The sequence below is a fragment of the Lagenorhynchus albirostris genome, chromosome 5 (genome assembly GCF_949774975.1).
Source record: "Lagenorhynchus albirostris chromosome 5, mLagAlb1.1, whole genome shotgun sequence".
Taxonomy (NCBI): Eukaryota; Metazoa; Chordata; class Mammalia; order Artiodactyla; family Delphinidae; genus Lagenorhynchus; species Lagenorhynchus albirostris.
In genome coordinates this window covers 28,224,098-28,250,474 of record NC_083099.1, presented here as the reverse complement: position 1 = coordinate 28,250,474, position 26,377 = coordinate 28,224,098, and the positions used below count along the sequence as shown (strand labels likewise).

Below are 26,377 nucleotides of genomic sequence, written 5' to 3'. Positions count from 1 at the left end.
CATCGGCAGGCAGACTCTCAACAACTGCGCCACCAGGGAAGCCCGCAAGTTAGAGCTTTGACTAGACCCAACTTCAAATAAGAGTTGTAATTAGTGCTCATGAAGGTGCACGTGAGAGCCATCCAGATTTATTTGTTTATTCATAGGTGGAGATCTGGATGCCTTCATAAGAATCTGATATAGTTTCAACTTTGAAATATAACCAATAATAAAATTCTGAGAGATAAAAATAATTAGGGTATTTGCATCCTGCTGGATGATAAATTTTAATGATTAAGAGCAGTGCGATTCCAGTGCCAGAACCGTCAGATTAATGGAATAAATAAAAAGTCCAGAAACAGATCCAAGCACATACAATAATTTACATCTGATAAAGGGGATATTTTCAAAAGTGAAGAAAGGATAAATTGTCAAATAATGATGGTGAGACCACTGGCTAACTGTTTGGAAAAAAATAAGTACCATCCCTAACTCACAGCTAACACCCTCCCCCCACAAAGTCCAGACAGATTAAGTATTCACATTTTAAATTTTTTAATAGAAGTAAAAGAAAATATAGATGAAATTGTATGAATATTGGCATGAAAAAAGCCTTTCTGATGCTGACAACCACTAAAGGCAGACATTATAAAGGAAAACGTCAGTTAGACATATAAAAACTTAAAAATCTCTCTGTGGGAAGGAACCTATAAACAGAATTAAAAGACAAAAAATAGCAGTATGACAATGGATTAATATTTTCAATATATATAAAGGCTTATTTATATAATAATATATATAATTTTAATATATTTACATTTTATATATTAGCAATATGTATATATAAAAGCAATATGAAGCAAATTAAGTAATAAAAATGCTAACTCTAAAAATCAAAAGTAAAACGAAGAAGCAAACCAAATTATACAGCCATTCAGTAGCATAACCACAGAGAGAAACTATTGGAAGTGATTTTAAAACATAGTAATTTGACTGGGCATCCCTAGTGGGATACACCCTCAGGACCCCAAAACTCCAAAATATAACAGTAATAAATTTTAAACTGCTTTTAATATTCATATTGTGGACAATAAAGTTGGTACTGCTATTCTAAGACTGAGATTGTGCTGTTCAGAGCCAAGACTCTTGGAGTGGAAGAAAAGAGATACAAATAGATATTAAATCAATGAAATAAAGTAAAAATCCTGTAGTCCTGAATTTGAATGGGAAATATCAGCAGGAACTTATAATACATTTTCTTACTTGTATTTCCTGTCTCAGTCCACTGAAAGCACTTAGAAGTAATGACAATACCAGTGGTAACCAGGACCCCACGGCACCCAGGTTGTGTCTGTAAATATCATCTTCCTCTAAAAGAAACCAGGATTTCCCCAGAGAAATTACTAATTTCAGGTCTGAGGCAGGAAATGTATGCTATGATCTTCTTTCATAACAGATAGCAAGGAAGCTATCAGACTGCTAAGGTCATTCAAAAGGACCCAGGAACCAACAGCAAGAAGCACCCATTGGCCAAAGACGATGAGTTCAACATCAATAAGGACAACAATCACCATCAATTTCAACAGATCAAATATATTTAAATGTATGAGTGCATATGGTTCCCATGGAGTACAGAAGGAAACCATCTCATTATTTTGAAAGGGGTAAGAATCAAACCCTTAGCTTCCTTACCTATATAAACTGTATCTTAAGGCAACCAGACAGTTCTATTTGGGGAATTTCTCCTTACAGAAGCGTCCCAGCTAGTAAATGCCAAAGGAATGATAGACTATCATAATTTTGGAAATCCCTCATCCATAGATGGATTTAGGTAACGATCCTCAATATATCATCAATGCCATCATCAACAACGTAAAAAGAGGGAACCAGATGTTATGTTCCTGTTGCTGGAAGTGCACAGTGCCACCTACGAAGTGTTTTGTCAAAAAGGAATCTAAAACTCAAAAAAGTGGAACCCGCTCAAGTATTTAGATCTAACTACAATTTACAGATAGTTCAGGGGAAAGAGGAATGCATGAAACACCATCACAGTAATGCAGTCAGCAAAATCGAGACCAGGGGAATTCTCCAAGGCAAATAACCAAATTTCTTTAGCAACAAAAAAAATAATAAGGATTGTGAGGGAGAAAAGGAGGGAGGGAGAGAAGGGAGGAAGGGGAAAGTAGAAATGAAATCTATGGATTAAAAGAGACATAAACATGTATAGGATAAGAGAGGACATGTGAACACAACAGACTGGATGACGTTTAGAAGATATTACTGAGTTTTGTTTTAGTGGTGGTGGTAAAGTGGTTATTTTGAAAAGGAAATATACTTTAGAGATACATATGGAAATATCTGTAGATATAATAATATGATTATTCAAGGGGAGGTTGGCAAGAGGTTTGCAGGAAATAAGAGTCTTCACGTGTTGATAATTGTTAAAGCTGAGCCATGAGGACATCAAGGCCATTATACATTCTCTCTATTTTTATATATGCTTGAAATTTTCCATAATAAAAAGATAAAGAGGGAATTCCCTGGTAGTCCAGTGGGTAAGACTCCACGCTCCCAATGTAGGGGCCCTGGGTTTGATCCCTGATTGGGGAACTAGATCCCACATGCATGCCACAACTAAGAGTTCGTATGCCACAACTAAGAAGCCTCCATGCCGCAACTAAAAAGGTCCCATGTGCCACAACAAAGACCCAGCACAGCCAAAATAAACAAATAGATAAATTTTTTTTAAACATAAAGAAAAAAACAACAAGGAAAAGTTAATGACATCAACTGACCAAAAAAAAGCACTAAGAATATAATCGGGCAATTTATAAAAGAAGAAATAGAAATAATTGATATGAAAATGAAAAAAGAAATCCTGTCTTAGAAGAAAACTAAAAAATGTAAATTTTTTAAAAGGTGAGATTTCGTTTTTCATCTAGCACACTGTCCAAACATTTAGAGATGAATGATACCCCCTGGTGGCAAGGGAATGAGAAAAGGAGCACCCCAAACACTAGACTCAGTGGCTCAGGTTCTCTGCAGAGTGTTTATGTAATGAAAATCCCACTAAATACATGGTGAGGGACTTCCCCGGTGGCGCAGTGGTTAAGAATCCGCCTGCCAATGCAGGGGACACGGGTTCGAGCCCTGGTCCGGGAAGATCCCACATGCCGTGGAGCAACTAAGGCCATGTGCCACAACTACTGAGCCTGCGCTCTAGAGCCCACGAGCCACAACTACTGAGCCCATGGGCCACAACTACTGAAGCCCTCGTGCCTAGAGCCCGTGCTCCGCAACAAAGAGTAGCCCCCACTCGCCGCAGCTAGAGAAAGCCCACGCTCAGCAACGAAGACCCAATGCAGCCAAAAATAAATAAATAAATTAATTAATTAAAAACAAAAAGAAGAGAAGAGAAATAGAAAAGAAAAAATATATATGAAAAAAAAATACATGGTGAGGAGCCGGGGCTCCAGAGCCAGCTGGCCAGGTCAGATCCCAGTCATACCATTTACTGGAGACAGGACTCAAAGCAAGTTTAACTGCTCTGTGTCTCACGTCCTAGTCCTAAAATGACGGTAATAGCACCACCTCCTCAAAGAGTTACTGTCAGGTTCAATCAGTGAATTTTGCGTGTGTGTGTGTGGCCGCACCACACGGCATGCAGGATCTTAGTTCCCCGACCAGGGATGGAAACCGTGACCCCTACAGTGGAAGCTCAGAGTCTTAACCACTGGACCGCCAGGCAAGCCCTCAGTCAGTGAATATTCGTAAGAAACTTGGACCAGTGCCTGGCATATAGTGCTGGCTTTCATTACGATGTTGGTTCAGCAACCTCACTTCTAAGTCCTTATCCTAAGGAAATCTTTATTAAGCTCACAAAGATGTATATACACATTTGTTTATCATTCCATGATTTATCAAAGGCCCAAAGTAGGAATGCTTGGCTAAATAAATTTTTGTAATCTTTACCTTGTGATACTATGTGGCCATTAAATATAATTATGTTGATACATGCGTATTGATGTAAGGACATTTATAATCTATTTTCAAGAAGGAAAATCAAGTTAGAGAAGAATAAATATAGTTGAACTCTAGGAAGGAGACATATGTATGTTTTTAATCAGTGCATGCATACCTAGTAGTTGACTCTGGATTTGGGGGTTATTCAAATTTATTTTTCTTTTTGATTATCTGTGTTTTCTAATTTTTCTACATCAATCTTACTGCTTGGATAATTTTTAAATAATTTACTATGTTACATATTGTGATGGTTAATTTTATGTCAGGGTCAACTTGACTAGGCTAAGGGATGCCCAGATAGCTGGGAAAACTTTATTTTGGGGTGTGTCTCTCAGAGTGCTTCCGGAAGAGATTAGCATTTGAATCAGTAGACTGAGCAAAGAAAATCCACCCTCACCAGCCTGGCTGGGCTTCATCCAGTCCACTGAGAGCCCAAATAGAATGAAAAGGCAGAGGAAGGATAAAGGTCGATTTAGCTCTCTCTTCTTGAGCTGGGACGTCCATCTTCTCCTGCCCTTGAGACTTGTAATTCCTGGTTCTCAGACCTTCACACTCCAGGACTGAGAAGCTTTCCTGGTTCTCCAGCCTGCAGACACCAGATCATGGGACTTCTCGGCCTTTATAACTGCATGAACCAATTCCTGTCATAAATTTCCTCTTCATATATCTGTATCTATATCTGAACCTATATCTATATCCTATTGCTTCTGTTTCTCTGGAGAACCCTGACTAATACACATAGTTCCAAAGTTCTTATAAATCTTGCCCCCCCAAAATTTTAATGTATTTGAAAGTAGGGAGGGGTAAACAGCATAGAAATGCGAAACTAATATGTGAGTCTCCGGAGTAGATAGAGAAACACATTTGGGGACATAGAACTTAATAATGTACATTCAGAAACAGAGTCATTCTGTACAGTGATTATCACTAGCATGTGTAAGCACATGCAAAGCACATGGGTATTCACATCTATTTCACTTGGGTCCCCCTGAAAGCGGAACCTGAGGCAAGGACTTGGGTACAGGTTTTATTTATTTCAGAGGTGCTCCCAAGAAGCGGAAGCGAGAGGGTGAGAAAAATGAAACCAGAGGGAGAAAGGCCAATAAAGGGTGTGTTAATAAATCGTAACTGTTGCAGGAGACTGGGATTCACTCCCCCTGGGGACTTTGAGAAACTGCAGAATTAACCTCAGAACTGTCCCACCAAAGCATGGGAAGGCTGGAGCGATTACTCACCAACTCCCACTCCACCTTGGGTGTGGGCTGCCCTGGTAGAGACAGCTCTCCAGCATTTGCAGGCTGTACCTGCAAGCAGCCTGTGCAACCTCCCACCAGAGACAACCCTGAGGCCGAAAAGCAGAGGTCCCAGAGCGCACTGTGATGTGGGGGACCGGCAACGGTAGTGCATTCAGTGCTACGGGAAACCCGCATGTGGCGAGGGGCCCCACAAGCACCTTTTTACACCTTCCTTGCCCAAAGCCTGTGAATAAGAAAGCATAACTTGGTCGGCAGAACTCTGAGAGAGGGATGAACTGCCCCCACCACTCCCCACTCACTGTCCCTTCCCCTCCTCACTTGCCACTGAGATCCTGGTTGTACACCTTCTCAGCTGTTCAAAGGTATGAGATCCAGGGCTTCCCTGGTGGCGCAGTGGTTGAGAGTCCGCCTGCCGATGCAGGGGACACGGGTTCGTGCCCCAGTCCGGGAAGATCCCACATGCCGTGGAGCAGCTGGGCCCGTGAGCCATGGCCGCTGAGCCTGTGCATCTGGAGCCTGTGCTCCGCAACGGGAGAGGCCACAACAGTGAGAGGCCTGCGCACCGCAAAAAAATAATTAAAAAAAAAAGGTATGAGATCCACAAAGGGAACTTACTCCCCAGGAGCTAAGGGGTGGGCTGACCCGAGTCCCACGTAAGGCCCTTCATAAGCTAGCCTCTGGCCTCACTGAACAGCCTGGCACCATGATACCCCCAAGCCTCCTTTGCCCCAGATCCCCTTTGCCCTCTGCAGTGCCTTTCCTCCTCACTTCCCCTGGTTCCTCCTGCTAGAACTTCAGGGCTTAGCCCAGGTATCAGGACCACGCAGAGGTCAAAAGAAGCCTGGATGGAGGGCTAGGGAGAGGGACAGGCCCAAGGTAGTGGGGAGAGATAGGTGAGGCAAGACTGGCCACGAGCTGAGTGGACAACGGTTGAAGTTGGGTGTTGGGGACGTGGGTTCATCACGCTCTTCCCTCTACTCGTGAGGCCTGGAGGTGCACGGCTGGGTTTCCCTTTAGGGAAAACAGTGGCTGTTCAACTAGGTCTCACTCGCCTGGGCACCCCAGCCAATGGCCAAGCTGGCTGGGGGCATGAGGTCCTGGCCACTCCTGCCCAGTGGGGACTCCCTGGTGGGCAGTGCCTGCTCTGGAACTCCCACAGCGTTGGTGGAGACGTCAGCCGCAAGGTGGTCTGGGGCTCCCCCCTCCCCACTCCTGCTTCCCGCTCTCCCTTCTCCCACAGGGGTCAGACCTGCATTGCACGTGAGCGCTTTCCCTGCCCGATCCGGCTTCCTCCACCGGTGTGACTCCCCAGCAAACCGACTGCAATCTTATCTCCACCTTGGCAACTGCACCCCAAAGGCCCTAAACTGACACCGCTGGGGTACAGATGGCTCCAGCCCCCACCCAGCCCCTGCTAAAGCGCCAAAAACAGGAAGACATACCAGAGAGTGAGAAACATTGTACTGTATTTAAAGGGTTACATATAATAAATTAATGCTTTTCAAGTTAAAAACAATACAGTAGTTACATACATAACCTAATTTTAGAAATAATATCAAAAATTTAATTTGTGGTTCTTTGGGGATATGAGGCCCTCCTTCCCTCCCACCCACGAGCAGGCCCTGCCACACATCAGCTCTGGGAAGCTCTCCAAGGTCACCCCAGGCTGCACTGGGAGGCTCTGTCTGCACTCCCATAGCATCCTAATCTCTGTCAACAGATTATGACCCTGTACTTTTCAGCCCCCATCTCTGCCTCTACCCCACCTCAGCAGTGAGAGGCTGGAGGACCTCAGTAAATGGCTTTGGGTCAATCAGTGAATGACTGGCTCAGGCATAAGTCCCCAAAAGGACCCCATAAAAGACCCATCTCTACAGCGTTTCTGCAGGTTTACAAAACACTCCGGACTAGAGACCAGGTGTTTCCTTTCAGTCTGGAGTGAACGTGGAGGTGGAGGAAGGATGCTGCTCTGAGGTCCTGTTACAACCCTTTCTCAAGCCCTGGAACCCAGGGGCACTGCCAGGGCCCCTCACAGGGGGCAGGAGAGATCATACCCATCTTCTGCTCTGCTTCTCTCCAGGGGAGACCTCTCGGTTACTGGTGACGACAAGAGGCCCAGCAGCCCCATCTGTTGGGGGGACCGTGAGCCAGCCCCACCCAGCTGGGCGACGAGGCTGGTCTTCTGGCCGCCAGGCTCTGGGACAGGATCACCAGCCAGGGGCCCTGGGCTGACCAGGGCTCCAGGAGCTGGCACCAATCTTCTCTGGGAGCTTCGAGCGAGACAAGGGCTTTGGTTTCTCTCTCTGGATCACGTCCTGGGGGAGATCTTCCAAGGAAGAGATCTCCAAGTCACTCTCATCTTCAGAAAGCTGCAGGGAGGGGAGGGGGAGAAGAAAATGCATCTGACAAGGGAGGATGGATGTGCAGGACGGACATGGGGACAAAATGCGGATTTGGAAGAAAGCAGGAGGGGGATGCTTCTCCTCCTGCCTTCTCATTTCCCTGAGAACCTGCTTCAGAGACCTGGGGTCACAGCAACGCAAACACCCCTGAAATTCCACTGGCCACACCAAGGCAAGTTCCTTGGAGAGGCCTGTAGCAGAGCAGGTTGCTCTTGTTGTAATTTAAACTTTGTCCAGATTTTTTAACTGCCCACAGTGATGGATCTGGAAGCCTAGAGCCTCAACTTCTCCAAATTCCTGAGCTAACGCACCAGGGGCTAACACGCCCACCCCACCCGCCACAGACTTCTTGTCTAGGGGCTGGGAAACATTCTGACCATAGGAGCGTGAGGGGAACTCGAAGTGCCAGGAATCTTTCGTCCTGGAAAGGGTCTGGGCTGGGGCCAACTGAAGAGCCCAGAATGAGCCACGGTCCCAGGCTGTCCTGGAACCAGAGCCACGGTCAGTGCCCAGGTCATTTGCCTGGAATGTAAGGCCAACCAATCAGAAACCAGCAGGGCCCGGGGCGGCAAGCAGGCTCTGAGCGGTGCCTCAACCTGCTTAGGGCTGTCGGTGTTCTTTCACAACATGGGAAAAGGGATGAATACTTTTTAAATCCTTTAGACTCATTACTCGCCAACACACATGGGCTGCATAATAAACCAAACATGTTATGCAGTACAAGGTAGGTATTTGGGGTTGGGGGAGTATGCTAGGGAGAACCAAAAAGTGATGGCCCACTCTTTCTGAATTTTAGGGCAATGGCATCCCAGGACGCGTCTTCTTGAATAAGAAAGGAGTGTAAAGTCATAAGAGCTCGAAATGTTTCTGCCTAAGACAGCAACAGGAATATGGAAGTTGTTCCCTGATGGGGGGCTGGCAGCGAAGAGGACGTCCTGACGGGAATGGTCTGGAAGGCTGAGCATCTGAGTTCTAAATCTGATGGCAGCTGGAGCCTGAGAGAGGCCATCGAGACATTCTTAGTGATGAGAAATGGCCTTGAGTATTTAGTCTAAATATCCCCATTGTGGCTTGTGGCCTACTCTGACGTGCTGTGTGATGCTACTCCAACACCCCACCCTGTGAAGCAATCTGCTCTGCACACAGCCTTGCGCTGGGGTCCTCGGGGCACGAAGGAAGGGGGAGGGGTCGGCTGTGGGGTGAGGCGGAGCCGGAAGAGAGCAGCTACTGCAGGAAGCCAGACACAGAGCTGGGTCCAGGCTCTATCAGAGGCAGGAAGTGGGAGCGTCTGCGGCCCAGAGACACAACCCACTGAGCGGTTTGTTCGTATAATGAAACAACAAGCACTGGAAAGTGGCCATCCCTCTACCTGTGCAAGGGCAGAGGGGACAGTGACGTCACCCGCAGTGTCACACCAGGGCCCAGGCTGATGCTCGCTGGACCCTCCCTCAGTCCCCCAAACTCAGAACTGGCTCTGTAGGGAATTGCAGGGCAGCCTCCAAGGTCCTACGGCCTACCTGGGGCTTCCCTCCTGGCACAGCAGCCCTCTGTGGCCCGGCATTGGGCTTGCAGAACAGACCGACCTCTCCAGCAGGCTTCTTGGTCGAAACCTCCAGCTGCTTCTCATGATTTCTGACCATCGACCGCACCAGTGTTCCTGGAAGGCAACCAGGGGGAAAAGCCCAGAGTCCGAATGCATCATCCTTATGGGTCACATCCAGGCTCTGGTGTGGATAAAGGGAGCATGGAAAAGGGTCAAGAGGAAGAAGGAAGGGCAAAAACAGTAAAAGAGGGGCAAAGAGAGAGAGGCCCAGGCCAGCGTGTGCTTGGAACATCCTGTAAGTGTACAGTGCACTTAAGGACACGGCTGGGTACACAGGCTTAGGAAGCTGCCCTTCCCTCTCAACGGGAGGCCGGGAGGAATCCCTGCTCAGTTGGTACATGAACTGCAAGACTAACGTGCAGTTCCTCCTCCAACACCTTCACAGAGAAACGAAGAAATATCATCAATATAAATTCGCAAAGGAGGGCTGTGGGCCAGACACACTTTCTGTGAACTCCACGCAAGAAGGGGGCTAAGCAGGGACTACGTTATCAACGGACTCTGGTGACGTGGGAGAGCAAGGTGGGTGTCCAGACCTCAGGACCGGCCAAGAAGCAGGGAGCTAGCCACGGACTTCCAGGACTCAAACATCTGGGGCCTGAACAGAGGTCCAGAGCTACGACAGCCCTCGGCTCATTGATTCATTCAAAAACTGTTTGTTAAGGGCCTAATGTGTACCTCGCCCCTCATTACCCATCTTGTCCGGAAACCTCATTTTACAACAAAGGAACCGAAACCCTTCACACAAGCACACGCAGGGAGCAAGTGACAGAGGCTGACGCGTGTCCGAGGACTCCGGATTCCCAGTTCCTAGATGTTTACACCCTATCATCTCGCCTGGCAGGTCGTCAGTACTTCTCCAGAGACCTGGTTCTGGTGGTCGACGGATTGGCAGGCTTGGAACACACTGTGGACAAGATGAAGTACTGCAGGATCCATGGACACTGGACTTGGCAGATAGAGCTGGGCTTACACCCCAGCGCTTCCACTTACTGACTTTGGAAAGACAAAAGTTCCATATTCTTTCATCTTTGGCTAGAAAATGCAACTGAAGCCAGAAGCTACAAGCCTCTTAACATTTTTATAAGAAAACCTTCCTCTCCTGAGGAAGCCAGCGCACCTGAGCTCTTGCCAGGCATCTGGGCGCTCCCCTCCGAGGTCTCGGTGTCAGACCAGTCCGAGTCATCCTGCGGCCGGGGCCCCCTCCTCGAAGGAAGTCTCGGGGGCTGGAGGGACACGTGAGAGCTGGCATCTGCCTCCGAGGCCTCTTCAGAACTGAACGGGGGCGTACTGCTGAGGAAAAGAAGAAACGGGCGACGTGTGGGCCGGAAGGAGGACGTTCAACGCCACACTTCACCACTTGCAAGCTTGTTTGGTTTGCCCAGAGCCAGCCCTGCTCCCTCCCTGGGCCCAGACGCCAGCCAGGAGTCATCTGGAGGGTGGCAGCCACACCAGCTCCTCTGTGAACAGATGAAGACCCAGCCCCTCCAGCGTGGCAACCGAGGCTTGGGGACAGGGGAGTAAGGGGAGGGTAGGTGTGTCCTGGCTGGGAGCAAAGGAGCCCGGTCTCTTCATGGGAGCTAGGGCTGGACCGCACCTGAGGCCCTTCCTGTTCACTTCTGCCTCTGCCCCTCCCCTGTCTGCAGAAGGCTGTGGGGGGCCCAGGACAGGGCGGGAGCCACACCACAGACCCAGGGAGAGCGCAGAGCCTGGCTCACCTCAGCCCGGGCCCCAGGGAAGGCGGGGTGCTGGAGGGTCCAGGCGCTCTGGAGCCAGGAGTAGGGCTGGGCCCCTGAGCCAGGCCCGGGCCATGGCTGCCGCGGCTCTGAAGACGTGACACGGGGGACTCTGCCAGCTTGGATGACTGTGCCACGTGCAGGGTCCTGGCCTTTGTCTGGGCCTCTTTGGTGACCAGTGTGCTCTGCTGGCTTTTGACTAGAAACACAGGTAAGAGTGAGTTTCAGAGCATACCCATCTGGGCCCTCGAGCCCGAGAGAAGCAGAAAGAGGTTCCACACATGGGGACTGGGCAAGTCACTCTGTGCAGAGCACCATCATAATCACAGCGGATTGAATAACTTCCCCCACCCCAGGTGTCCTGCTGCTGGCCAGACCTGGGGCCAGGTTTCATCAGAGACCAAGAGAGCAGCTGGTGTTCCAGGGTCATGGCATCGTTTCGGGAGACCCGCGGGAGGCAGCAGGTCTGAAGAGGGTCCAACATGTCTGCAGCTCCCCCAACACAATCGTAGAAGCTGGCCTCGCCAAGGCCACCTACTCCCCTTCTACCCAACCCAAGTGGCTGCTGCTGGAGCGCAGGCAGCCCTGCAGGAAGGCTCTGCTGCCACGAGAGGGCGCCGGTGGACCACCTGGGCCATCGAGATCCACACACCCGCCTCCCAGAACTCAGCTTGTGCAGGAGTGCTTAAGGCAGGCAATTAGATACAGCCCCTCCAGTTCGCGAATCACAAGGGGCGGGCAGTAAGGCAGGATTGGCAGTTTTTTTATCGGAAGAGAAGAGGAGAGAAAGCGCATCACAGGGAGTCCGAGTAAGTACTGTTTCATCAAACTCGTACACGTGTGGACTGAGCCACAGCATAAAATGCATTTCTTACTGTAGTTCGAAGTTCGAAAAGACGGTTCAAAATGCACAGCTCTCGGAGAATGCATTTACACAGAAGTGGGGTTTCTAGGAAAGAGTAAACTGAAAGGAGGGTGAACTTGCTGAGGGAAGTAACTGTAGCAACAGCTACAGTTACTATGCACAGACCAAGCTAAGCACTTCACATCCAACATCCATTTAGCCCCAGGCAGGCTTCCAGGGATTCGGGAACACTCAAGGCCCACGATTCCACGGAAGTCAGAGGCAGATGCAAACCCAGGTCGTCAGTCATCCCAAATCTAGGGCTCTTGCCACTGCCTTGCCTGCACCCCACAGCTCTGCCCCCAAACAAAAGAGGCATCCTCTGAGCAGAGACAGGAGGTGAGCTTCCGTACAGCACTCACGGGGCCTAGAAAGAGAACACAGGGGTGCAGAGCTGGAAGGAGGCCTACGAAATGCCGAGAGAACAGTGTTCATCTCACAGGTCAGTGATGGGCCCTGGAGAAGGCAGGACCCAAGGCCAGGGAAGCGGAGACAGAAGGTGGGGGCCAGGGGAGGTTCCCACTGCAGGCTCTGGGACCAAGCACTGGAGGGGAGGGTAGCACCTTGAAGAGCAAGAACACTTTCTCTTCTTTTGGAAACCAGGACTCAGAGGGGGCTTCCATTCACCCTCCTTCGGGGCCCGTCCCCTCTCCGAGCTGCCCCAGCCTGTGCTTGGCCCTGTCACATCACCTGGTCCTGGCTGGTTTCCAGCTAAGGGAGCAGGCCCCAGCCCAGGTCAACCTCAGTAAATACTGCACTCAATTAAACAAATTAGGAATGCATGAGCATTTGGGGCAGAGGGTTATGTGAAAGGCAGGTTAGCAGCCAGGACAAACACCCTTCACTCTGAGATTTCTGTACAAGACTAAAAACTATCCTTTCCTTAGAGCTTTTAAGGCCAGAAGTTTAAACCAAATACAACAGAGTTACCCAGGTCATCGACACAATTTTCACCATGTTCTCAAAGCAACTGTCCTGTTCTCTATTTAACATTTTTATATAAAATGACACCACTTTTAAACATAAAGTACCCACTTCATACCTATGCAAGTAATAATTTCCATGAGCTCTCAGGATTGCTACGTTAGTAATATTTTTCCAATGTACATGAAGAAAAATAAAGATTAAATCTTGAAATTATTGATTCACGTACCAACTAAAATCAACCCTCATAGCCCCCAGCGATGGGTGGACCACACTCTGGAAACTTCCTTTGCATACAGAGCTCAGGTTGGGGCCTGCCTGGACACAAGGAGACAGCAGAAGCGACGTTCCTCTGGCTGCACACGTCCATGACCGAAAGGAGCTAGGGCATCACCCGGCCTGTGGATCTGAATCTAGAGATGGGGGCTCCTGAGCCAAAGAACACAGTTCCCTTGCTCCCTGCGTGCCCTGAGGACAGAGCGCGGAGGGTCCTCGCCCACATACTTCAGTCCTCCACAGGACCCACAGGGCCTTTCAATATCACAAATTCCAGGGACAAAGCAGCGGCTGGACCCGGCCCAGGAGACATCTGAGTTCTGAGGACTTGTCCGCCTGCCAAACTGGCCCAACCGCTGCCCCAGAGCCGAGTATTCATTTGACGGATCCTTGCCTCCACCTGCAGCCTCTGTGCTGACAGGCCTGGTTTATAGAGCCACAAACAGAATGGGCTGCTCTCTGTTGCGGCAAAGCTCAACTTGTGATCCAAGCAAGTAAAACAGTGCAGAGCTAAGCTGTTGAAGTGGGCAGTGCATCGGAGCAGGGCCAGCTCAGGGCTGAGCACAGCTCTGGTCCTGGCTCTCCTCTGCTTCCCCGAGGGACTCTGGTGCCCACCCCACCCCATCCACAGACTCTGTTTTTCCAGCAGAAGACTTTTGGACTCAGACACCTGGGAGGACCCTGTCGTCTGGCCCTTCAGAGCAAAGCCCTGGATGTGGACGGGGGGGGGGATTACGCACCCCCTTATATGCAAACAAGCCTGCACCCTCGCAGGTCACAGCCCCGAGCAAGGCCACTCGCCAGCTCACCTGGAGCCTCGCCGTCTGGTTGGGACACCGGAGCCCTGTTCCACTGTCTCTCCTCCTTCACTCTGCTGCTGGCTTCCTTGATGAGCTTCTCCCTCAGACTCAGAAATTCAGAAAACCTCCCCGCCTTCTGCTCCCGCTGGGCTCGCAGGAGGGACTCCAAGTGTCGGAGGGTGTGAGCAGGGATTCCCTTTGCATCCTGGAAGACCACAGAGGTTCCCTCTGGAGATGGGCTCCCCTTCTCCTTCCCTAAGCCTCTCAAAGCTGCTGCTGGCCTGGGAGTCACTAGGATCAGTGCCGGTGCTTCTGGGAGAGGAGCTGAGCATTAGAGCAGGGCGAGCAGGCTGCTGAAAGCAAGGTGGGCTAGGACCTGGGGGCCCCAGCAAAGCACACACAGCAGGATGGTACAAAGGGGCTACGCACCAGCCCATCGACATCAAGCATACAGGCTTAGGTGGGACATGCCTCTCCACCACCCGACCGAATCCTACAGTGGGGAGACCATGGCTTGCTCCTTTTTGTACCCCCAGGCACTATCGTTATGCTGGACACATTGTCCTCCGTGGCTAACAAGATTTGAAAACATCAACTGCAAAAAAACAAAGCCAGGCACCCTTCCAAAACCTACTGGAACTTGCTTGGGCTTTTGACATCCACCTAGAGCCCATGAGAAATCATTTAAGATTAGAAAGAAATGGTTTAATCAAGTCTGAACGTAAGGCCAGAGTTAGATTGAGCAGTAGTTGAAAACAGTCAGTGATTAGGGGGCATCCTTGCTACATTAAACCTAGGTGTCTGTTTTGTTTTGTTTTGGTTTTTTTTTGGAATTCTCAACGATGCGATGCTCAGCTTCTTTGATAACAAGGTGTGTTTTTTCAATAAAAGATGTCACTGGGCTTCCCCGGTGGCGCAGTGGTTGAGAATCCACCTGCCAATGAAGGGGACACGGGTTTGAGCCCTGGTCTGGGAAGGTCCCACATGCCGCGGAGCAACTAATAAGCTCATGCACAGCAGCTACTGAGCCTGCGCTCTAGAGCCCGTGAGCCACAACTGCTGAGCCCGCGAGCCACAACTACTTTGCCCATGTGCCACAACTACTGAATCCTGTGCGCCTAGAACCCATGCTCCGCAACAAAAGAAGCCACCACAATGAGAAGCCCGTGCACCGCAGCTAGAGAAAGCCCGCATACAGCAATGAAGACTCAACGCAGCCAAAAATAATGCCTTTCATGATAATATGCATTCTCTGGTTGAACACAGGCATGTAGGGACAATGGTGTTCAAATGCTAATTTGTACCAGAGTGTTCAGAGCCTGCTCCACCCACAGCCACCTGCTGAGTGGGCATGGCCACGTGTGCCACCGATGATGGACACTTCACCCAAGGGGCCCCTCCAAAGGCCACACTGAGCCAATTAAATTCCCTCTGTCAGAAACAGAGACACAGCCCTTTGGGGCACATAAAGTCCCTTTGTGCAGGAGAAGATGGAGCATCTTGTTTGATAGTTCCACTGAGACTCTATCCAGTTGGAGAGGAGTAATCTGTCAAAGTAACATCCACATATCGTCCACCGTCACACCTGGACCTTCAAGCTAAGGCACATCCCCTTATTATTCATTCCTATAGCATCCAATACCTCTCTTGCAGAGTATTTCTCACAATGGTAAGTTATTAAATTTCTGGACAATCATTGTTTAATACCTGAGTTCCCTACCATTTGTAAACTCGATGAAAAAAATTATCAGTTCTGTCTAATTCATCACTGTATTCTCAGCATCTAGTACGCTACTTAGCACAAAGGTGCTCAATAAATATTTGTTGAATACGTGAACAACAACAACAAAATAGAGACGCAGAAGAAAGTAGCCAATGAGTGGAGAGCAAGGAGAAGTCAGGACACAGGGTGACCTCTCAGGAAGCCATTGGAGGAAACAGAGAAGAGACCACAGTGTCAGCTGTGCAGGTTTATATTCCTGGACACCAAAGGTGCCCCACTGGAACAAATAAGATGAATAAGCTTACAACATACAGAACAATCGACCCTCTGTCGGTTCAAGAATGCCCTGTGTCTAAACGGCAGGTACCGGCCCTGCCACAGCGGCCCTGGAACTCACTCGCTTTATCCCCATGCTCTCCAGCTTCTCCTCCAGGGTGTCCTCCAGGACTGGCCTGAACTGCTTCAGCAAGGTGGGGTTTCGACTGAGAGCTGCCAGCACCCTCTGCTGTCCACTGCGGGAGTCCTCCAGCTCTGCAGCACAAGACAACCACCAAGGTCAGCCTGGGTGCCCGAAACCTCTACTCCCAAAGCCACACCGCACACAGCCAGGGATCCTGGTCTCCAGCCTGTGCACCCAGGGCCACCGATCCCCTCTGAGCGTCCATCCCCGGCTCCTTCTCCTCCTGGGAACCACTGCTGCAGACCCCCTACCCACCTTCAGGATCCTCATCCCCTGCCGGTCTGCACCTCCAAGATCTGGCTCAGCCCTGTCCCAGGTTAACTGAGAGATTTCAGGCTTTTGACTCACAGCTGAGTCCTGACAGCAGTCTGTTCCCTGGGTTCTGGTCTTCACGCCCCCCACCCCCGCCTTATTGAGATATGATTGACATACAGCACTGTATAAGTTTAAGATGTACAACATAATGATCTGGCTTACATGCACGATGTATGTATACATATACATATGGTGGACAGACAGCTCCCTGCTCCCCTTGTTTACTGTCTAAATCAGGCGTTCTCCCTCCAATTATATACATCAGAATTGCCTGGGTTTAAAGTGTACATTCTCTGACCCATCCTCCAGAGAGTCTGATGCCATAGGTCTGGGGAAGGGCCCTGCAATCTGCATTTTAACTTGCCCAGATGATTCTGATGGAGGTGAGCCACAGCCTGCACCTTGAGAAATACCGACCCAGCGGGTAACAAGATAAGCAATTACAATAAAATGTGATAACTGCTACAAAGGGGCCATCCTGGGTGAGCCAGGGAAGGCCTCCCAGAAGTGCTCTTCAGGTCCAATGCCAGGGGCCACTGTGGTTACAGATGGACCAGCCTTTTGATTCACTCAGTAGATGTTTACTGACAAGTAATATGGAGCTTGAACAGGCCAGTGCTGAGGACACTAAAGAAAACCCTCAAGGAGCTCACAGTCAAGGCGACGGCCTTAACCCTGGCTGCCTATCGGAATCACCTGGGCTCCATCCCAAGCTAATTATATCAGAATCTCGGAGGGTGGGCCCCAGGCCTTAAGATCTATTTGTGAAACTCCCCAGACCTAACAACAACCATGCCTGAGAACCAGCTGTTCTAGAGCAGCAGTTCTCAAAGCGTGAGCCACGGCATCGGCACCACCTGTCACTTATTAGAAACGCAGATTCTCAGATCCCAGTCCAACCTACTGAATCAAAAATTCTGGAGCTAGGGGCTTCCCTGGTGGTGCAGTGGTTGAGTCCGCCTGCCGATGCAGGGGACGCAGGTTCATGCCCCGGTCTGGGAAGATCCCACATGCCGCGGAGCGGCTGGGCCCGTGAGCCATGGCCGCTGAGCCTGCGCGTCCGGAGCCTGTGCTCCGCAACAGGAGAGGCCACAACAGTGAGAGGCCCGCGTACCGCCAAAAAAAAAAATTTTGGAGGTAGATCCCAGCAATCTGTGTTTTAACAAGCCCCCCACTGCCCCTCAGGGTTGACGCTCTTCCATAAAGTTTGCACAGGGCATGAGCCCCAGTTTCGGCTGCATGTTGAAATCACCTGTGGAGGTTTAAGTACTACTGATGCCTGGGACGCCCCTCACCGCGTGTTGTGATTTAGGTAGTAGGGGACTGGCATGGTCCTCCAGAGAGCTGCAAGCAGCCTGGGAGCTTCTTAGTGTGCAGCCAGTTGCAGAGAGCCGCGGGCCCCGCAGCGGTCCTCCAACTAGAGCAAGCCCCAGAGTGCCCTGGAGGGCGGGTGCAGACAGAGATGGCTGGGCCCTGCCCCAGAAGTTCTCATTCAGTCTGTGTGGCACGGGGCCGAGAATTTGAAAATTTTACGTTTCTAGTAAGTTCCCAAGGGATGCTGGTCTGGGACGAGCAAGTGAAGAGGCACAGCACAGCCTGACAAAGGTCTGGGTCCCGCCTGCAACAGGATGGGGCATGGAGGGGGTGGGGAGACGTCTCCCTAACTCGCACTTCTCAGCCTCCTTCGCCTCGAACTCTAGGCCCCCATTGGAGGATTTGGTTCATCCCCAATGTGGACCTTGTGTTACTCAAGGTTACATGTAACTAATTTTTGCTACTATATCCCAAGGTTAAACGCGCTGGGTGGGGAGAGAGGTAGCAGAGGACTGATTAGGTAAATTTAGGTTCAACCATCCAATGGAATACTGCGAAGTCCTGAAAAATTAATGCAGCAGCTCTATATAAAGGGATTGGAAATGACTTCCCAGATACGCTGTTAAGCCATAACCACAGAAAAATATGTACACTGTGCTCCCGTTTAGGAAAAAGGAAAAGAATGCATACATCTATGTGCCTGTGTTTGCACCAAGTATCTCTGGAAAGATGCGTGACAAACCATTAACAATGGAATCTCTGGGCGGAGACTGGATGGCCCGGCAGGAGGAAGACCTACTTCTCACTGTGCACCCTTTTGCTTTTCTTTCCTTCTCCCTTTTTTTTTTTTTTTGGGTCAATAGCATAAATTACTGTCTCAAAAGTAAACTATTACATTAAAAAACAAAATAAAACACCCCACGATGAACTCTTTGGTGACACCAATAAAACCCTTTCCTGGGTGCACCTGTTGGGTCGCTCTGGGACTGTCACATCACAGCCTGGCTGGGCAGGCAGGCCTGGTCAGCAGGTTGGCTGTGAGCTCTCTGACCTTTCCTGGGAGCTCCTTCTTCCTGACCCTCTCAGGAGAGTCTATTTTTTTCACTTCTCCTCCTTTGCATTCCCTGGAAACATCTGGTTGAGAGCTCGGCAGAGGGAGTGAATAAAAGCAGCAGGTACCCAGGGCTCTGCAGAGGGCGCCGAGGAGGATTCCTGCACATCAGTTAGGTCCCGTGTGACCTGTCTGCAGAATGCTCGCCATGCAAAGGTCATTTGAAGCCAACGCAGGGAGGCTGCATCCACCGCTCTGGGTAGTACCAGGCAAGTGGTGGGGCAGGCACCAGGGACAGGCTATGCAGCAGACACCGCGCCAAATCCTGACTCCACCACCTGCCGGCTCTGTGACTCTGGGAAAGTCACTGACCCTCTCTGAGCCTGGGGGAACCAGCAGGCTGCACGTTAGTACCTGTGTGTAATGTGCCTGGCAAGCACAAAGTGCTTAAGAAATATTTATTTCACGTCCCCAGTTCCCGTGCCCCAGCCTCAGGTAGCCAGATACAGTTAAGTAGGGACAAGCTAAACAATGAAGAGGGCCGCCCCCAGGGTAGAAAAGGGAGCCTCACCTTCCTCGGAAGAGTCCTTCTCTGTGTCCACAGCCTTCGGGCCCTTGCGGATCCCTGAGGAGAGCAGGAGTAGTTAGGGTCTCCAATGCCTTGGACCCCATCCCCGCCTTAGAGGAAAGCACGGGACAGCAAGTGAGTGCTGGCCAGACACAGCAAGCCCTCGAGTCGGTTCTCTAGCAGAGAGGCAGGATGGAGCAGCGGTCACAACCATGGACCCCGGAGGCAGAAAGATCAGAGTCCACATTCCAGCTCTGCCCCCCAACTAGCTGCACACGACACGGTAAGTCCTTGAACTTCCCTAAGCCTCAGGCTCCTCATCCAGAAAGTGAGAACAATAATACCCGCCCCACGTTAAATCCTGGGGACAATGGACTTGAAGTCCATGGCACACAGCTCCTATGAATGGCTCACACCCCAGCCCCAGCACCCAGGAGATCAAGGCCATAGGAATAGTGCCTCTCTGAACTGGTTGCGAGGCTGGGAAAGAAATGTCTAGCCTCGAGGCAAGACATGTGGGGGAGACGTGTGGGTCTGCAAGGAGAGGCAGAAGGGAAGCTACAGGCATAGGGCAGGGGAGGCGGCGTGGAGGAGAAGGGCCAGGTTTCATAAGCAGGAGGGGCCCCCTGTAGGTTGCTGGCGCCCTTTAGACGCCAGCGCCTGTGTCCGTCAGACACACACAAGCACGCACACCAGCACGCCGGAGTACCCAAGAGGAGGAGGGCGTACCCTCCAGACAGGCCACATTCACACAGATTCGCAGGGATTTGGGGTCAACTCGCTACACGCTGGAAACAAGGTAAAGTTGGATGGAACTGAATCACAGGCACGGTGAATTAGAAAGAGCCCGTTCAGGAGCCCTGCCTGCCCCATCCATCACTGCCCCCAAGATCCTCACTGCCCGCTCCCACCTCATGTCTCCACCGTCCTACAGAGAAGAGCAGGCCAGGCAAGAAACCCTGCCAGCCGCATGGAACGCCTTCAGCACAAACCTGGGCTGGAGCCCTGTCTGTCCCGGAAACCGACGGCTTCTCACCCTCCCCCACCCAGCCAGAGAGCCTGACGCTACTGCCACCAGCCTCGCCCTATACATTGACTGGTGGGGGACAGGAGACAGGAGAGGCCAAGACGATAGCTACGATTGTTACAAACCTCCCCGTACAGACTTACCCTCCACCTTCCTGAGAGACACGGTCTGGATCTGCAAAGATGTGGAACAGAGCAGGTTACAGCCAGCAGGGGACTCTGCTGTGAGCGGTGGCTCTGCCTAGCTCTGTGAAGAAGGGACGGCCAGTGTTTCCATGCCAACCACTGGGAACTGGAGGGAGCTCAGAGTACTCTGCCCCAGCCCCTCAATGGCACCAAGGGTGAACAGCAGCAACCGAGATGGCACCATGCTCCACTTTCCCTTGGCGAGGAGACAAGAACGCCCCTCTTCAGAGAGGCACTGTGGTTTGAAGGGCAGGAGCCCCATGCAAGCAGAGGGGGGCAGGCACACAGGCAGTACTGTCGGTATAATTGGTGGAAATCAGCCAGGGCAAGGGAGGCTCCCCTCCTGCGATGTGGGCATCTGAGCTGAGTGCCCCGTGGGAGGGAGGAGGCATGATGTGGACAGTCACCGACTCTCTGCTCAACCCCTCTTTTCCAGGAAGTGCTTCCTCTTCCTCCTTCCACACAGTTGCAGACAGGACAGCCCCTTGTGGCAACGAGTCCCCCACACCACAGCCAGGTTTGGGCAGAGAATTCTGGACTGGTAACATGTGAACTCAAGAGCTCTTGACAGCCAACTGGTTTGAGTTTTGGTTGTCACTGTTTATTTGTTTGCTTGTTTGTTTTGCCATGTAGGGCAGACATGGAGTGGAAGGTGACCTTCAGAGTAAAAGAAAAAATCGAAGCGGCTACAGAGAGAGGAACAGAGACACACAGCAGAGGAAAACTCCTGACTACACTCATGTCTCTGGTCCCAGCTCATTCCTAGACTCGGCTGCACCCCTGCCTCGAGCTCTCTGAGACACGCAGTCTACCCTTATGACAAATCCCCTCTTCTGCTTAGGCTTGAGTTGTTTTTCATTACCTACTGATGAATGACTCATCCAACGTCCATTTCTAACTATTCCTCCTTTGCTTACCTCTACCCTAGAAAGTATAAAACTAATTATTCCCTTTCTAACCTTCCTTGCAACTATAGTTGCCCATATAACACAGTTTTGAACAGTAAAATATAAGTAGAAGTCTTGGGAAAGAGCCTTTTCATCAACTGCTTCCACTGGATATGACTGTGATGGTTGGGGCTATGGCAGCCATCTTGCAACTATGAGAGTCAAGCATGAGAACAAAAGTCAATATGCTGAAGATGGTAATTAAAACAAAGAAAAAAAGAAAAACGAAACAGAGTCTGGGTTTCCAATGGCATAATCTTGCAGCTAAACCAAGGCCACCAACTGTCACCTCTTTTGGTGCTACAATGAAAATAAACCCCTGTTAACCTATTCTGCTATGTTTAGCCAGTGGGTTCCTAACTGAAACATGTGCAAACAAGAGTTCTGGGTAACATAAGGAGGAAACCTCCAGACTGGACCTGAGGCGGCCACAGCTGTGAAGAGTTAAGTGTGTTGGGGGAGAAACAGTAAAAAGAAAAGCATCAGGGCCACGGGTTAATAAGATATGTTGATGGTGAAGTATAGCTGGGAGAACAGAAAGGCACAAATAGAAAGAGGTACAGGAACAGTGGATTAGACAGTGACAGTGGGTGCTCAGCCCAGGGAAGCTGTGTGGAGGGTGGTATCAGACCCATGGCAAAGGACCTGAGGCCACAGGAGGGCCCAGCTGGGGACAGATACTCATCTCCACTGACCTGGGGCTCAGAAGGAGGAGCTGAGCCCAGGCTAGGCGGAGAGTGATCTGCATTAGATGAAGAGTCACAGGGGCCAGTTCTAGGAGAGGGTGCTTAGTGAGGGACGCCTTTTCATCACACTAGTTTATCTGACAACTTCATCAGAGGCAGTCAATTTATGAAAAAGAAATTAGTTAAGAAATGATGTCTGAGGACACAGTGAAAGGGGCACACGCTTTGCATTCCACCTGCCTGGCGAGGGTTGAATCTCACCCCTGTCATTTATAACGTGCCCCGTGTGGACTCGAGTGAGGCACTTGACTTCTCCTGCCTCTTTCATCATCTGTCAAATGAAGATGGGGAGAAGGTAATATCTACCTTGAAGGGCAGCAGTGAGGCTTCCACAGAGGGATAAGCAAAGTACCAACCAGGTGCTGGCCCTCACACGGTCTCTGGTGGTACCGTGAACCCACTAACACTGGACAGCAGGCACGTCTTCAGCATCTTCATCACTTCCTGCCCCTCAAATCTGAGGACTCTCCTCTCTCCTCAGAGTCTGACTAATGAGGCTAGTGCCGGTAAGTCCAGAAGAATCTAAGGAAATCCTCGCAGGGAAGAGGCCTAGGGCTCCAGGTCCTGGCTGGGAGGAGGGACACACCTACCATCTCCTCCTGGGAGGCGATGAGCCTGGTTTGTTCCTGGAGCTGGGCGCGAAGGGCAGTGATCTGGCGCTGGGCCTGGATAGCTGCTTTCCTCTGATCCTGAGACAGGGAGGCCTGGAGCCTCTCGTTCTGCTCCTGTAGCTGGTGGCACAGGATGGTCGGTCAGTCACATGTCTGCAGGGACCTGTGAGTGCCCAGTGCCTGCAGGGCCTGCACCTGCAGGCAAACGCTGGTCGGGGTTTCACCTGAAGCAGGTGGAGTGTCTCCAGACCTGGGCAGGTGGCTTTCTAACAAGACTGACTTCCTTCCCATTTGAGAACATTTCAAGTGGTGTCTGAGAAGTGAGAATTGAATGCAGGCCCCTAAGGTCAGGGCAAAAGGCTCCCTGTCCGGTGTGCCACCCACTGAAGGACAGTCAAGTTGAGGTCATTCGAAAATCATCAAATGGATGTTTTTAGGTGAAGACAAAAGGTGAAGGAAATGCGGTCTAAGAGCAGAGAGAAAATGACACTATTTATTTTTAAATAAAACCTCTGATGTAAGAGCAGAGAGAAAATGACACTGTTTATTTTTGCATAAAGAACCTCTAGAAGAATACAAGAAAGCAATAAAAGTGGTCACCTGTGGGGTGGGTGTCAGGGACAGGGAGATGGAAACGGAGCAGAAGTAAGACTTTACTCCATGTACCTTAATATAGTTCTTCTGCTTTTGGAACGAACTTGAATGCATTTCCCATTTTTAAATGTTTCAAATAAGATAAACCCATCAGATGGGAATTACTAGAACGGGGGGAGTCCATCCTGCGCCAGACTCAGACCTAAGCACCTTCACCTTCTGAGCTTTCCGCAGCAGCACCTGGGGCTCCTGTTAACCGGCTTCCTCCTCAACTTGCCTCCTTGTCAGGGACATTTTTAGAGAAGCTGTTTTCTCTGCCCTGAGGCCTGCTGCTCTCTGCCCACTGGTCTCAGTGTCTGAACCCTTCCACTTGAGCTGCCCGTGAACTACCACTGAGGTCCACAGCCACCGGGGTCTCTCCTGGTTGGAGTTTCAAAGGAGGGCCCAAACACAGAATGACCAGGCAGCTCTCTGAGTTTTACAGCACCACCCTCCTTGGAGCACCTTACGGGGTCACTGCAGAGGAAACCACAGAGAAAGGATTGGATTCAGAAGAGAAGGCCCAGAGGCCCCTGCTCCCTGCCAGGGAAGCTGCTCTCTGGGCGGCCGACCCCTCTGTGTATTGACGGGGGTCAGCAGCCAGGAACAGTATCAGCAAAAAATGATTTTCTGCCAACCAGTTCAAGGGGTGGGGGCTGAAGGATGGGGAGCTGAAGGATGAGAGGAGGTCGTGGGAAACCAGGCTCCCCAAAATGGTCCAGTGAGACCTACCTCTCTCTTCTGAGCTGCATGCTCTTCCTGCAATACCTTCATTTTTCTCTTCCATTCTGTTTTCTGGAAAAGATTAAATGCTTATCAAGTGGGACCCTCTAGATATTAAAATATACTATAAAGCTACACGAGTAGTAGAAAACCCAGACAAAGATGGGGAAAAAATGGAATCTCAGTCTGGGGGAAGATGAATTATTGACAAATGGTGTTCAAACAAGTAGTTACCTGCCTGAAAAAAAATATGAACTTGGATGCTTATTTCATATCTTAAACGAAAATAAATTCTAGGTGGTCAAAGATTTCAACTTAAAACATGTGAGTGACGTCAGCAAGATGATGGACCAGGAGGTTCCAGCTCTCAAAACACCCACAGATGAGACCTTTATGGGAGCCTGGGAATCAGCTGAGAGGTCCCAGCACCTCGGTGAAGCAAAAAAACCCAAGAACAGACACACTGAAGAGGGGAAGAAGAACAGCTTTCACCTCACCTGTGTCACCCCTCACCCAAGGTGGCACAGCTCAGTGCCAAGAGAGACCCACTCAGCCCACAATCTCTCCCATGGGGAAAGTGAGAGCAAGTGAGCACCCAACTGCCCCAGCCTTGAAGGATGCTGCCCAGGAGGCCCACTTCCGCCTCACCCCACCCAGAACGGAGGGAATCAGCACAGCTGACTCGGTTTTTGGTCCTGGCACACGGATCTCAACACCAGCTTGAGATCCTACTGGCTAGCTTGTGGACAGTGGAAGGTGTGGAGGAGGAAAAGTAAAAGTGTAGACTATTTGTATGCAATCAAAGTTAAGTTGTTTTGGGCTTAAAACAGAGTGCTGTAATTATAAGATGTTTTATATAATCTAATACTAATCACAAAGAAAAAACCTGTGGCAGATATACAAAAGAGAAAGAGAAAGGAATCAAAGCATACCGTGACAAAAAAATCATCAACTCACAAATGAAGACAGCAGGAGAAAAAGAAAGGGACAAAGTAACTACAGAACAGTCTGAAAACCATTAACAAAACGGCAATAGAAAATCCTTACCTAACAGTAATTACTTTAAATTTAAATGGATTAAATTCTCCAACCAAAAGATCAAAAGTGGCTAAATGGATTTTTAAAAAAAGATCCAACTATATCCTGCGTACAAGAGACTCAGGTTAGCTTTAAGGACACACATAGGCTGAAACTGAAGGGATGAGAGAAGACATTTCATGCAAATGGTAAACAAAAGAGAACAGGATACCTATACTTATATCAGACAAAATAAGTCAAAAACTGTTACTAGAGACAAAGAAGGTCACTACATATAGGGATCAATTCATCAGGAGGATATAACGACTGTAAATATACAGTCAGCCCTCCATATCCATAGGTTCCACATCTGTGTATCCCACATCCATGGATTTAACTAACCATGGATTGAAAATATTTGGAAAAAAGTTCCAGAAAGTTCCAAAAAGCAAAGCTTGAATTTGCCTCATGCTGGCAACTATTTACATAGCATTTACATTGTATTACAATATTTACAACTAGTTACATAGAATTTACATTGTATTAGGTTATTACAAGTAATTAGAAGTAATCTATAGATGATGTAGAGTATATGGGAGGATGTGCAAAACATAAGGGACTTGAGTATCTGAGAACTTTGGTATCCATAGCGGGTCTGGAACCAATCTCCTATGAATGGATACTGAGGGACGACTATATACTCACCCAACATAGGAGCACCTAAATATATAAAGCAAATATTAACAGAACTGAAGGGAGAAATAGACAGTAATACAATAATAGTAGGGGATTTCAATACTCCACTTTCAACAATGGATATATCATCCAGACAGAAAATCAGTAAGTAAACAATGGACTTGAACAGCACTATAGACCAAGTGTACTGAACAGGCATACATAGAACATCCCATCCAAGTAGCAGAGTACACATTCTCCTCAAATGCCCAAAGAACATTCCCCAGGACAGATCACACGTTAGCCCACAAAACAAGTCTTGCCAATTTAAGCTTGAAATCATAACAAGTTAATCTTTTCCAACCACAATGCTATGAAACTAGAAATCAATAATAGGAGAGAAACAGGATAATTTACAAATGTGTAGATATTAAACAACACATTCCTGAACAAAGAAGAAATCAAAAGAGAAACAAAAA

General features: G+C 49.5%; 1 protein-coding gene across 8 annotated transcripts in view; it reads right to left on the bottom strand.

The window, feature by feature from the left end:
* Positions 1-6,702: 6,702 nt before the first annotated feature.
* The window catches only part of DZIP1L (DAZ interacting zinc finger protein 1 like), a 46,577-nt gene continuing 26,902 nt past the window's right edge, over positions 6,703-26,377 (bottom strand). For 3 of the 8 annotated variants that reach the window (XM_060149778.1, XM_060149779.1, XM_060149775.1), the window contains 10 exons: positions 24,216-24,278; positions 22,830-22,970; positions 20,505-20,535; positions 19,338-19,391; positions 16,024-16,157; positions 13,913-14,108; positions 10,982-11,198; positions 10,384-10,556; positions 9,178-9,317; positions 6,703-7,627 (listed from right to left, as the gene is read on the bottom strand). In XM_060149778.1, the coding sequence (XP_060005761.1) occupies positions 7,466-7,627; positions 9,178-9,317; positions 10,384-10,556; positions 10,982-11,198; positions 13,913-14,108; positions 16,024-16,157; positions 19,338-19,391; positions 20,505-20,535; positions 22,830-22,970; positions 24,216-24,278 (1,311 nt within the window). In that variant the 3' untranslated portion in view covers positions 6,703-7,465. Of the gene's footprint in view, positions 7,628-9,177; positions 9,318-10,383; positions 10,557-10,981; positions 11,199-11,874; positions 11,964-13,912; positions 14,109-16,023; positions 16,158-19,337; positions 19,392-20,504; positions 20,536-22,825; positions 22,971-24,215; positions 24,279-26,377 lie in introns of those variants that run through there. The other 5 variants (XM_060149776.1, XM_060149777.1, XM_060149780.1 and 2 more) reach the window with 5 other exon arrangements.